The following is a 13,995-nucleotide window of genomic DNA, read 5'->3' as shown; positions in this document are numbered from 1 at the left end:
TGCTTTCCAGGTGGAATTGCTGTTTTTTCTATAATGTTTGGCTACAGAGGTTATTGTTCAAAGGTTTTCTGTCTTCTTAGACTACCTCTCTCCTAGGTCTTTGGCTAAAGAATTCAAGCTTGGGGCATTTTTGTCTGCATCTATTGACATTTCCAATTTGCTAACATCTCCAGTATCCAGTCAGGGATAAACAATATAGAAAAAAAAAAGAACTCAGAGAACTCACTCCCATGTTATTCCTCAGATACCAAGGTCCCTAGCTGGTATGGCTTCCTCTATTCGCCTTTCAGAGTCAACTTAACTTTGTCATATATATTGTCCAGGATTTTTTTGTTGTGCTTAGTGAGAGGAATAGGGAAAAAAAATCAATCTGCATCATCTATGCCAAAGCTGAAATGAAGAAATTAACTGTAAATAGAGAAAAAAAAAGAAAAGATAAAAGAACAACAGAGATTAGGACGGTGTTCCTCATTTTCCTTCTCAGAGATCTCTGTTGCTGAGAATCAATTATTAGATACCTAACAAAGGGGTCACCTTCTGTCCCTTCCCTCCTCTATCCAAACAGAAGTTCAAGCTGAAAACACACGACAAGAAGCACAAGAAAATAATACAGTTTCCATCTGTAAATTTTCCTCAGTCTCCAGCCCCAGTAAATGTCACATTTGGTTATAAAATTGAATTTCTCAAAGGAACATTTTAAAAATATTTCCCTGACTTAGTTTCTTTTATAACTATTGACACAGATGAGAGGTTGAAGAAGCACATCTTTCTGCACCCTACACTTTTTTGCACACGTAGGGAACAAGCTGGCTTCCTGGGGTTATTCCAATAACTGGGACTCTCTCCTGTCCTGTTGACAATGCTGTGGCAGAGTTCAGCAGGGATAGTATCCTGTTATGAGAACAGGCAACCACACCACTTCCCTGGATGCTGATAGTGACCAGAGTGGCCTGGCTTGGGAAGGAGCTGTTATCATGCCCCACTGGGCTCCCTGTCTGATTAGGGGGCTGCACATGGGTTATACAGTATTAGGCAGTTTAGGCTTAAATCTCCTGTCACAAAACTTGATCATGGCCCTCCCAAAGGCTGTGTGTTTTCACAGATGCATACAGGCTGAGCCATGAATGAATGAATGAATGAATCCATTACTCTTCACTGCAACCCAGCCAGTTCTCAAGGTGAAGCATGACAAATAGTCCCACAGCAGCATGCATAACCCTAAGCTTCCCTAGGATTCATTACTCTAAATTGAAGTTATAGGCATAAGTTAAAAGGCAGGAGAGAATTGAGCACCATGGTAACCAGAGTCCCCCACAGCACCTTTGCATGGGGCTCCGTAATACAACATTGCATCATTAGACAAACGTAAGCCATTCTAGTGACCATACCAAACTCACCACTGGGCTTGAGTGACTCCTTAAAAACAGGGTCAAGCTGCTGGGCCGGGTGATTATTTTCTAAATCAGCAGCCTCCAACCTTTTTGGCATGAGGGACCAGTTTCATGGAAGACAATTTTTCCACAGACCAGGGGCAGGAGGAGGGGGTGGGGATGGTTTCAGAGTGAAACTTCCACCTCACATCATCAGGCAATAGATTCTCATGAGGCGTGCACCACCTAGATCCCTCACATGTGCAGTTCAAATAGGGTTCGCACTCCTGTGAGAATCTAATGTCACTGCCGATCTGACAGGAGGTGCAGCTCAGGTGGAAATGCTCACCTACTGCTCACTTCATGCTGTGTGGCCCATTTCCTAACAGGCCACGGACCAGTATTGGTCCACGGCCTGGGGATTGGGGACCCCTGTTCTAAGTATCCCTTATATGTCAGAGTAACTAACCAGCCTTACCTTGGGGCCTGCCATCCTGCCCCTATCATCAGTCCCACCTGACCCCTGGCACCCCACAACCCACCTCTGATCAAATAAAAGAAAGAACATCATACAAAGAAAAACAAAAGGAATCAGGGATTTCTTTCCCTTGAACTATCACTACATCCCTGAAACCATTTTAGAAGAGCTCTTACAGGTCATTGTATTGCACTACTTTCTGGGGCAGAAATTCTTCTGGAAAATTCTGAACAAATGACTGGTCAGCATCTCATGTCAAGAAACTCACAGCTGTTCAGGGACATTCCATTCATTCTATGCATTCTTTGGTTGTGATTTGGTATTTCGTTTTACCCTTTTTGGAAACAGAGGAATTCATCCTTTATAGTGTTTCAGTTGCTCCTGGAGTTGTCAAGACTATTTCCTCTGACTTGCTCTGTTACTTTGTAAGTCATGGCTCCAAGAATGACAAGTCCTACATCCACAGTATGTACAGTTGCTAAGGGGCAGAGGGGATGCGCGCTCAGAATGGGTTAGCCAGGGAGAATGTCAAACGGAAGTCAAACCTGAATTGAGGGATGAAGCAATGCAATGTGTTCAGAGACCAAAGGGGCTTGTCGGGCAGGAGCATAGTGTAGAAGTGATGAGCAATGGGCCTGGAGAGGTAGGTGGAGACTATGGCTGGAAGGGAAGAGTCCAGGCAAACCATGGAATGCAGGGAGCTGGGAGTGCAGAGTGGATGTTGGAAGACTCAGTTTGCTTAGAACTTGGATTGTGGGCAACCTGGAAAAGTAAAGGGGAAAGAAAGGAACTAATATGGCATCTGTTCCCTTTCCTCTTGGAAATAGAGATGGTTTGGCAATGCCTGTGGGTTGGATGAAGCCAGGTGGGAGAGGCATTGGCCACCGCAAGGCTTAGGATGTCTGGAAGATCACCCTGGAGGCAAGATAAGAGCCCCCAGAGAGACGCTGAACCAGAAAAGAGGCCATAGATTGAGAGTCATGAGACCAACAGGAAATTCCTGCCTGTTTCCAAGATTCAGCACTGTGGTTGAGTCCTGGGAAGCTAGGGACCAAACCTAGAATAGGTGCATCTTGGAAGCAGAGGTACCTGACAGGGAAAAGACTGCAGATGCTTGTCCACCACGGGCATGGGCTCTGTATGCTCCAGTTACCTGGACATCCTCAGTGCCTCCCTGCAGTCTCGCATAGTATTTTCTTTAAAGAAAATTTCCTGATAGGTCTGTGGTGATAATGCTTGTCCTATATTTTACAATATTTCCAGGAGCTCTAGGAAAGGAGAAATGAGTCACTCACCAATATTCCAAGAAACCAACTCCCCTGGGGAAATTTGTGAAACATTGTCTGGATATTGACGCTGAAAGTCGAGAGCTTGTCCCACAGTATTTCAAGCCAGGGAGGACACACACAGAGTTGGGTTTGGAGAAACTCTGGCAGCCATGTGGTCCAACTGTTTTCTAACTCTTATCTCTGCTACCCATCACTCTTAGAAGGTCACGTGCTCAACATGCTTTCAAGAAAGTACCCAGAGCAATGCTCCAAACACTCTCCTGCCATCTACGAACTCACGCTGAAGCCCAAAGGAATTGAGGCAACGTTAGTACAAACTTAACTTTGAATCTGATTTATCTTTGTGAGATATCCTCATACCTCAGTGTATTAGGACACTCCCTGGTCTGGTCAACAAGACCACAATGATGGCAGTATAAGGAACCAGTCAGGGTGACCTGTACATAGGGACCTTAGAAAGGCTATCCGGTGAGGCTAAGGCTCTGAGCCTTATTGCAAAGAGGGCTTTCTCACCTAAAGCATCCTACATGGCCTGCCTAGCAAAAATGTCACCTCCTTCAAGCACACCCCACAGATGTTTTTACCCCAAATTGTGAAAATTTCAGATTATTTTAGAAACTTTAACTGAGTATATCAGTGGTGAAAACTAACTTTACTCTAAAAAAATGGTACCCCATCCTGATAGGCAAGTTCTTTACTCTTCAAATCTGCTAGTCCCCGGGCTCACAGGAGAGCACACTCATTGGGTTTTGCCTCCACATCTCCCACCATCTTCCTTGGCTCACCAGCGTGGGTTGCCACGGTCTTCACATAGGCACCTTCCTCCTCCCACTGGTTTGCCACAACTCCAGCCCTGGCCTCCCTCCTGAGCAGCTGTCTGGCCTCCAGGGACCTCCAGGGCTTATGTCCTCATTGTCCATGCCAGCCTCCTGCTCTTCTTCTCACACCAAGCCTTGGTCCCCCTGTGACCTGCTGCTCCTCACGCACCAAGCTTCCCCACCTTTCCTCATGCCGTTTCTCCATCTGGAATATTCTTCCTTGCCCTCCCCTCTCCCATCACTCTTCTTCCCCTCCTTCACACCTTGAAGCTGCTTCCTCCGTGAGGCACACCCTGGTTCTGTGAGTTAGAACTACATTTTCTCCAGTCTCATTCTCTGTCTCTATTCTGTTTCTCCCCCTCCTTCTCCCCCTCCCTTCTCTCCTCTCTCTCTCCCTCTCTCTCTCTGTCTCTCCCTTTCTCTTTGCTCCCTCTGTTCCTCTTTCTATCAATGTCCTGTAGAACCCTTCTGGTGTTTTACCCTTGATACCACATATTGCAGCTATTTCTCTACACATCTTGCCTTCTGGACCAAACTGGAAGCTCTCTGAAGGCAGGTGTAGAGCTGGCTTTACCTGGATGTCCTCTTCTATCCAGTGCCCATCTTGTGCACATCAATAAATTTTCAGCATCGGATGATTGAAGAAGGATCTTAGACCTGGATTCTCACTGCTGCCTTCAGCATGAATGGCCTTCATTTCTAGGACTTCTCACCAGTTCTTAGGGATGCAGGTGCAAAAAGAAGACTTCTTGGGTTTGATGCTCAACTCTACTCCTTACCAGCCATGTGATCTGGCATGATCTGCTGAACCGCTCTGTGCCTCAGTTTCCCCATCCTCAAAGTAGAGAAGACAGTACCATTTCACAGGGTCCTTGTGAGAATTAAGGAGATAGTCTAATGTACTAATGCAGTGACAGGCTATAATAAATGTGAAGTAAACATTAGGAGTTACTATTTTTATATATTTTCATATTATATTTTTATGTATTTTATATTTATATTGCCCCAAACCATACTTGCATACTGACTACTCATTTCCATTTGTTTTTCGTTAGGCAAAAAACTAATTAGTGATTCTTAAATGCTGTGGCCTATATTTTTCGGCAGCAACTCAAGGCAACATAAATGATGCTGTACTAAGAGAACACTCACTTGCTTGGCTATCTGAGGATGTGGCATTTTCCATTTAAATCAGTCCTCAGGTGACCTGCCATCGCACCGTGTCAGGGAAGAGGAGGGGGGAAGGTGAGGAGGGGCCGGGGCTGGTGCATTTGTTGAGAACCTGAAGAACAGGGCGGGAGATTTGAGGGCTCCTGGTTTAACCAGAGGTGAGGCCCTGTTGAGGATACTAAGTTCATAAAATGGCTTTATCGTTTCCTACTTTGCATAAATGTTTCTTTAAATGGTTGTATTTTGGAAAAAAAATCACAGTTTTCTGATGAATACAAGCACACATTTTAGAGAGATAAAAATATCTGAGATGCAAATATAACCGGTTTGAAATATATCAACCATGATGAGTTTCCCCCTCATCCTTAAAAGCCTACTTCTGGGTAGCAGAAAGCAAGGCAGCACCACCGAAAATGCAGACCTCACTGGGTTCTGCCAGCTCCTGTCCTCTGTCTGAGGGAGCCCCATGCAGCAGAAAAAAACCCTTTCTACCCTTTCTAGATACTCTGCATTCATGAATCAATCTCCTCTTCCCCATCCTCCTCTCTCCCTCACACACACACACACACACACACACACACACACACACACACACAGAGTGTCTCAGCCTTAGCTCTGAGCTAAAGTCAGACTGTTATAATTGCCCTCATTAAAAACACCTCTGTCATTTTAGACACTCAAAGAGAAGTATGTATCTGGCATGGACTCAGTAGAAAGCCGTACTCTCTTTAGCTGAAACAGATGTGGGAGTATAAATTACACACACACCCCCACAAGCAAGTTGCTGAGCCTTTATTTACTTCCCCAGGTGTGGAAGAGGGAATAAAGTTCAGACAGAAAATTAAATGCCCATTGCCCCTGAAAGTCAATGCTCTACCCGAGGAGTTTATGATTTAAACAAGACACTTAACGTTGTTTTTTTTTCAGCATCTGTGAACATGTTTTACTCAAATATATCATCATGATTCCCCCAAACGTTTGATGTGTCTATGAATGCCTTTTATTAAATGTACAACAATACAACTTTAAGTGGAGTGCCTTCTAGAGCAAAATAGCATAGCTCTTCCAAGCAGTGTGCCTAGGTTCTGGAGACCTTATATTCTGGAGCAGGGGTGTGGAAATACAGGTGTGGGTTGCATAGTCACCAGCTGTTGACACTGTTGATGAGTAGTTCCCTGAGGGGCTGGCAGCCATGGGTCTGGCTAATTTCAGGGAAATTTGCTTTGTTATTTTTGGCACAAATGCTAGAGGTCAATATTTGTCCTCAAATAGCAAGAACAGGTTCTAACTCTGGGTCCCCACACAGTAGCCAAACGGAATAATGATTACAAACCCACACATGGACATTACACTTGACTGTATTTATATACATTGTCTCATTTGTTCCTCAAACAGTCCTGTGAATCAGGCAGTGCAAATTCCACCTATCCCCACTTCACAGATGAGAAAATTAGAGCTTCCAAGATTAGTTAATGAGTGAATAAGAAGTGGTAAAACCATGACAAAAACCTTTCTAGACCCAGGCTTCCAAACTCTTATACATGTGCTCTCTTTCTCTCTCTCCCTGCCACTCTCTCTAAGAACGTCCAAGTGGGATAGACACAATAAGCAAGAACAAAAAATTTTCAGGCCAAAGTTAGTTCTTTTCTCCCAACAAGTATGATTCCTGCTTTTCTGATTTTCTTTTCATTTTAAAAGAACATGAGATGATTACCTCTGATATAAAAACCCTTGGCTCCCCCAGGGAAAGACATTTTTAACACAAGTTCATGAAACAAATATATCTGTCTTTTTCACCTTAAAATATCACCAATAATCACAGTCTATCAAAGCATGTTCAGGTATCCTCTTCATGTTGCTGACTTCCGCGGGAGTAAGGGATGGGGGACGGGGCAGAAAACAGCAAGCAGCGGACCACTTCTGAAATGAGCATACCAGGAAACAGTAGCTCCAAAAGTAAAATGACTTGTCCAGGTTCCTAGGGAGGTTTAGTGGTCAGGGCTTCTGGTCTACCACACACTACCTCCCAGCCATGACCTCCAGATGAGGCTATTGAGATGGGGCTTTGGAATTTTCCAGAGCTTCCAGAGTCCCTCAATGCCATAACAAATTATACAATGTGACACATGGATGCATTTGTGCACAAACAAACCTAAAGATAAAACTCAGGAAAATGGTCAGAAAGAGCAGGGGAGCCAGCAGAGACTGGGTGGTACCCAGCGGAGTTTTTAGGGATGAATTTGGAGAGGACAAGAATGAAGTGGAACTTGGAGTGTCTAGGCAGAGGGAATAGTGCTTGCCAAGGCAAGGAGGTAGAAAATGGTCATGGATTGCAGGGAGCTGGACCTAAGGTATGAGTGGAGAAGAAAGAACCATCGGTCCAGGGGCCCTGGCTCAAAGCAAGGACTGCATTCTGACTTGCTAAAGAACTGATGGATTTCAAGCAGGGAGAGGCCATGTCAGGTTTGTGTTTTAGATAGATCCCCCAGAGCTATTTCATGATAAACCTTCAGGGTTGTAGCTGAGGGTCCAAGCAGGTGGAAGCAATGTTAATAGTCTCCTAAGTAGAGTGCAGCGAGGGAAGACCAACTTTAAAATATGCAAAATAGGCCGGGCACGGTGGCTCAGCCTGTAATCCCAGCATTTTGGGAGGACAAGGTGGGCGGATCACGAGGTCAAGAGATCAAGACCAGCCTGGCCAACGTGGTGAAACCCCGTCTCTACTAAAAAACACAAAAATTAGCTGGGCGTTTTGGTGTGCACCTGTAATCCCAGCTGCTCGGGAGGCTAAGGCAGGAAAATTGCTTGAACCCGGGAAGCGGAGGTTGTAGTGAGCGGAGATCATGCCACTGTACTCCAGCCTGGCAACAGAGCGAGACTCCATCTCAAAAAAAAAAAAAAAATGCAAAATATCAGGGGGTGAGGAAGGAAGAAGAGGTGGACAGTGGGGGTTCCATGGAGAGGTCAGGCAGGCTATGCAAATCTGGGCATTGCCAGCCATTCACGGAAATTAGGGACATTGTTGTGAATGAGAATACTCGAAGAAAGAACATAGAAATGGCAAATCTAGGAAACTTCAACACCGCACTGGGACTGTTGTGTAAGGGATCTTGGCTAAATGGGCTTAGGTTTGATGGACCTTAAGATTTCTGGGAGAGCAGAGGTTGTGGATAAGGGAAAGAGATCGGCTCCCTCTAAATCCTTTCCTGGCACATCACACTCTTCCCTGGGCTTCAGTTTCATCAACTGCATCACTATGGCGTTGGACTTGACAATCTCTGAAAGAATCACTTCCAATTTTAATATGCTGTAATTCTAAATCTCTTCCCAGTAATGTAAATCCAACAACCAGGAAATTTGCTGTGAAGGAAACTCTTGGCTTTAAAATAAGGAGAATTTGCTTGGGACCAAGAATGAAATGTAAATGCTTTATTGGATATACATGTCGTGTAACTGCAAACATCAACTTTCCGATAATGAGGGAAGGACATAAGGAGTTTAGAGACATCCAATAGAATAACTAAACCACTTACACCAAAACATATGTCATGATTTCCACCATAAGTTATGATATAGATGAGTCAGTCTGGGAGAGCTATATTTAGGATTTTAGGAGCCTCTCCCCACTTAATGTCAGAGGATTCCATTTAACTACAGGGAAGAGGAAATTGCTGGTCCAGGCAGTATTTGACATCTCTAGGACTAAGATATCCAGCACATCTGAACAAAAATAGCTGCAAGGACCACCCACCAGCAAGAATGGGGTCCAGAATGTGGCAGGGTCCTTAGGTCACAAGAGATAAAGTGGTGACACACATACTCAAGAAAACAGACACACTAAACAGGGCTTGTTAAAAATGTAATGCCTGGAATCTGGACGCCTATGGTTTGGCGTTGGGGGGTTCTCACTGCTGTTGCCATCAGAGGAGGGTCAGGCTGAAGAGATTTGTGATCCAGAGTGAGGCCTGATGGAGCACAGACCCAGAAAATGGGGAAGTCAAGTCACAGACCAGGACACAAGGAGAGCTAGTACAGCTAGACAGACTGACACAGCAGAGCTGGGCTATGAGGGGAAGCTGAGAGTCACTGACAGGACACGCAGAGACAGAACAAGCTCTGGGACCAACTTCACTGAGTCCCTGCCATGGAACAGCTTTTAGGCCTGAATTGTCACAACCCGCTGGGGTCGGCTGGTGAGCAGCCGCTGTGCACGCTCACATGAACCGGCATTGTGTAAGAGGCTCCTCTCTGCCTGTCTTATTCAGCTCTGTGACGTGCCACCTAGCCTCCCTACTGGCCCACGCCATGCTGTTTCTCTGCATGTTGACATAACCCAAGTGGTAGGCTAAATATCATGGGTGAAATTCCACAGCAAGCAGGTTGACAGATTACAGCTCCTTAGCTCCTTCTGTTCTCAAGGGCAATTATTAGTTTAAGTAAGAGGTGGTGTGCTGATTTCGTTGTCATGAATACAGGGCTGTGGAAATCAAGAATACTTGCCATGTGCGAAGTTGTTTGTTGCCATTCAATCAAAGCATACCCTTCCAGTTTGAGAACAGTGTCATAAGGAGGATGAATAATGATCTTGCTATCCGTACTACAACACCCAAGCCATGACACATCAGTTCAAGTGTTAGCCAAACTGCTAGACTGTACTCAGCATTGTACCAGGGCCATGGGGGAAAGCAAATACCACCCCGGGCTTCCAAGCACTAAAATGTTGATGGCAGAGGGGCTGGAACACAACAATGTGAAACCATGAGTAAACTTCGTAATGATGACATGGGAAAGAACACTACATTTGTCCATAAACAAAAGGTCAGAGAAAGACAACAGTGTAAAATAACAAGATAATGTTGTCTGCCTGTTGATTTAGCAAAGGTTAGGAGTCAAAAGTGCTAGTGCCACTGGCAAGCTGGCAAGAATGTAAGGAACTGAACACTTTTATACACTGTCAGGTACAACCTTTGTGGGGGACAGTTGAGCACTATATGTCAGAATTTTTAATATTTAGACTTTTTGACCAAGCCATACCTCACCTTAGGATTTATCCTCAGAAAATACCTTGCACAGGACAAGTGCACAACCATATAAGTTCCAAGATGCTCATCCCAGTGTTTTATGAAGTAGTGAAAAATTGTAAGTAAATTAAATGGGATCTGGTAAAGGAAATGATGATATAATCCATGATGAATACTATGCAGTCATTAAAAAATGATGACATATTCTACCTTTATTGGCATAGAAAGATACATGATATGATGTTAAGTGAAAAAGTTGCTTCAACACAAAATGTGTATATGACATATTTATCTCTATGAAGATAGGATCATATTCCCATATCTGTAAATATGCACAGGTAAAGAAATAGGCCTAGAAAGCAGTCACCAAAATGTAACCATGATTTCCTCTGGGGGTGACATTAGATTTATAATTTTCAGTTTTTTTCTGAAGTTTTAAAATAATGAACATATTTTAGTTTCACAGAAAAACAAGGCTACAAAAAAAGTATAATAATAGTGGGCAGTGTTGCAGTTACTACATATGTTAGGAACACAAAGAAATTAAACCCAAAGAACTGTGGAGAAGTTAAAGAGAACTTTTCAGTAGAGATGACCAGTATTCTTAATAGCTCCAAAGTCATTTTTTAATTAGGACAGATTCAATTTCTGTATGTATTATTCTGGCTTTCAAACTCAGTGGGTTATAACCTATATCTCGGTTAAAACAAAATGTTTTTAGCCCAAAGTAGATAAGGTTATAAACCCATCAAAACTTATGACTTTTTAAAGGCTCCAGGAACCCAAAAATCTAAGACAAAGAAATATGTATAAAATCTATTTAGTTTTTTGGAAAGAAGAAACCAAATGACTACAAAAATATCAACTCCAAAAATACCAAGAAAGCTTCAATGGGGGAAAACAGAGAGGAAAAAAAAATTGGCATATGGATGTCAAAAATCCAGTGTCAAAGAGGTTTTGAAAACTGGTCGTGCGTCACCAATTATATATATCCAAGATCAGTGTGACAGATGCTCATTTCCAAGAGCAATGGGAAGCTTTTTAATGCCCTAAAAATCTCTTTTCAGTGACTGACTGATAATATAACTATCATGTGGGTTTTTTATTCATTTAATTATTGGAAACCAAATTCTGACCTAGGAAAAAGAAGGAAGAGAGATATAGCTGTAAATGGCAATTAGATCAATTCATATCTAAGACATGTTTTACAGATAATTGTCTTTTCTTCTCACCTCCAGGAAAAGCACAAAGAAGAAACTGCAACAATGGCCAAGCTGACAGAATCCATGAGTGAGTAGCTTCAAATTTATTATTTATCTTTTGTTTTGAATGGGAAAATGCAAAATCGCACAAAAAAGACATCCCGTGTGATGATCTGATTTGTCCTTCTCTTTCGCTCTTACGGGACCGAGATCTGTTTCACACGTACCGCATCATGTTGATGTTACTTTATGCGTTATTTGGAGTTCATCTTGCTTGAGGTCAAATTCTTTGCTGAAGCTGTTACCCACAGTATGGAGCTGAAGAATAAAAATAGATGTTATTTGTAACACTGCATTGGGGATTGGGACTCACAATAATTTCAACCTGACTTTTAGGAGGTTTAGTCAAAGTCAGCTGAAGTTTTTTCTGGGCATCCATCTATTCCACGGGCTGGATGATCTAAAGAGAGGAAAGAATGGTAAATCATTGTTAAACCTTTCAGGTGTCGTTCAGAAATTTCAGACAGAACTGTTAAAAAATGGAGTGCTTGCAGTATAAATAGCTTGTAATGATTTAGGTTTTGAACATAGCGTTATAGTGCTCTTAAGCTAAATAGGATACACAAAGCATTTTTAAGAGGAAAGGGGGCTGGGCACAGTGGCTCATGCCTGTAATCCCAGCACTTTGGGAGGCTGAGGCGGGCAGATCACTTGAGGTCAGGAGTTCAAGATCGGCTTGGCTAATATGGTGAAACCCTGTCTGTACTAAAAATGCAAAAATAAGCTGAGCATGGTGGCGCATGCCTGCAATCCCTATTATGGCTATTCGGAAGCTGAGGCAGGAGAATCACTTGAACCTGGGAGGTGGAGGTTGAAGTGAGCCAGGTGTACTCTAGTCTGGGCAACAGAGCAAGACCTGGTCTCAAAATAAAAAATAAAAATAAAAAGGGAAAGTGGAATTTATTAGAATAAAGCCTTCTTCAAATGAGAAATGCAGTTTTCTATGATGAAGTCTAATTATTAAAGACCATATGAATATGAAATACAAGGCATATTTTTTCCTTTGAAAAATGGAAATTTCTCCTGATGATAGATTTCATATGGAAAGTTACAATGGAGGCTTACGAACACTTCTCCGTGAACACCTTATTAGATTTGGCCTGCAAAAATTAACCATTAATGTTGCCCACATTTAACTGTGCACCTTCCTCCTCCTCTAATCATGAGACTATTAAATACAGGTCTTCCTCTGTAGCATGGTAAGTGAATCTTTATTCCAAAATATCCACCCATACCAAGAAAATATAACGTTAAAAAGTTATTTACATTGATTTCCTTTCATTCCTGACCCCAAACCTCTGTGTAATTTTACAGAAGTCTTGAACACATGCTAATTTCACTGTGATGAAAGGACTGGGTAAAGAAAAAAATCCCTTCAGCACTGACACCCCTCTCCCCTGCTCTTATTTCTGTATCATCTCCTGCCCTGCTCTCTGCTCCGTCCTTTTTTTCCACCTGTAGCCTTGCAAACTGAAAATGTTAAAAGAATTTACAACTTGGTTTGAAAAACCCCAAAATGGTTGTATTAGTCCATTCTTGCACTGCTATAAAGAATTACCCGAGACTGGGTAATTGATAAAGAAAAGAGGTTTCATTAGCTCCACAGTTCCACAGGCTGTACAGGAAGCATGGTGCTGGCATCTAATCAGCTTCTGGGGAGGCCCCAGGAAACTTACAATCATGGTGAAGGGCAAAAAAGGAGCAGGCATGTCACATGGCCAGAACAGGAGGAAGTGGGGGGAGGGGGTTCCATACACTTTTAAACAACTGGATCTCTCGAGCACTTACTCAGTATCACTAGAGCAGCACTGAAGGGGAAATCCGCCCCCGTGATCAAATCATCTCTCACCAGGCCCCACCTCCAACATTGGGGGTTACAATTCAATATGAGATTTGCGTGGGGACACAGAGCCAAATCATATCACTGGTTCTCTGTAAGTGAAAGCATCCTAAAGTGATGAAATGTGCTCTTCTCAGACCTGGAATGAAAGAATGTGGCCAGTGCCATCACAAAATGGACCAGCCTGTATTGTCCAAATATGCAGTGGATCCGTGGGCCTTATCAACTAATTCACAATCCACAGCACATGAGCAGATTTCTTTCTAATCTTTAAGTCCAAATTCGCCAACACGTTCTCTAAATGACAGGAGGATCAGTGGCTTAGAACCTAAGCATCATTGTCCATGAATGGAGTCTCAGGTGTCTGGGTGAATTACATCAGATGGTGTTGCACATAAGTTATGATGCTAACAGTTTTCCCAAGGCTTCTGTTAGAAATGGATACTCTGGTTCAGTGAATATTATTTTTAACTCACCTGACTGAATTGGATGGGTACCGTACTGATTAATATTTCTGATAAAGCTATTTTTATTTTTCCATCTATATTGGTTTCCAGATACATTTAAATAAGAGCTCTTCACCTGACTATCGATTTATTGGTTTTAGGTTTCAGGTTTGGCTGGACAATATTTCTAATGATTTTGGTCTGTGAATCAACTGTCATAAGAGAATTCTATCAAAGTTGAATTCCGAATCCTTGGGTCGATGACTGGGTACACCCATTCTTCTAGTGTGCTCTGTCATTA

General features: G+C 42.9%; 1 protein-coding gene across 2 annotated transcripts in view; it reads left to right on the top strand.

The window, feature by feature from the left end:
* KCNJ6 (potassium inwardly rectifying channel subfamily J member 6) overlaps positions 1 to 13,995 on the top strand; it is a 295,076-nt gene that overhangs the window by 64,792 nt on the left and 216,289 nt on the right. For both annotated transcript variants that reach the window (XM_016938537.4, XM_063803681.1), the window contains exon 2: positions 11,385 to 11,436. In XM_016938537.4, coding sequence (XP_016794026.2) covers positions 11,412 to 11,436 — 25 coding nt within the window. In that variant the 5' untranslated portion in view covers positions 11,385 to 11,411. The remainder of the gene's footprint in view (positions 1 to 11,384; positions 11,437 to 13,995) is intronic.

Source organism: Pan troglodytes, chromosome 22 (genome assembly GCF_028858775.2).
Source record: "Pan troglodytes isolate AG18354 chromosome 22, NHGRI_mPanTro3-v2.0_pri, whole genome shotgun sequence".
NCBI lineage: Eukaryota > Metazoa > Chordata > Mammalia > Primates > Hominidae > Pan > Pan troglodytes.
Note: the sequence above shows the minus strand (reverse complement) of the source record. Positions and strands in the feature narration are given on the sequence as shown.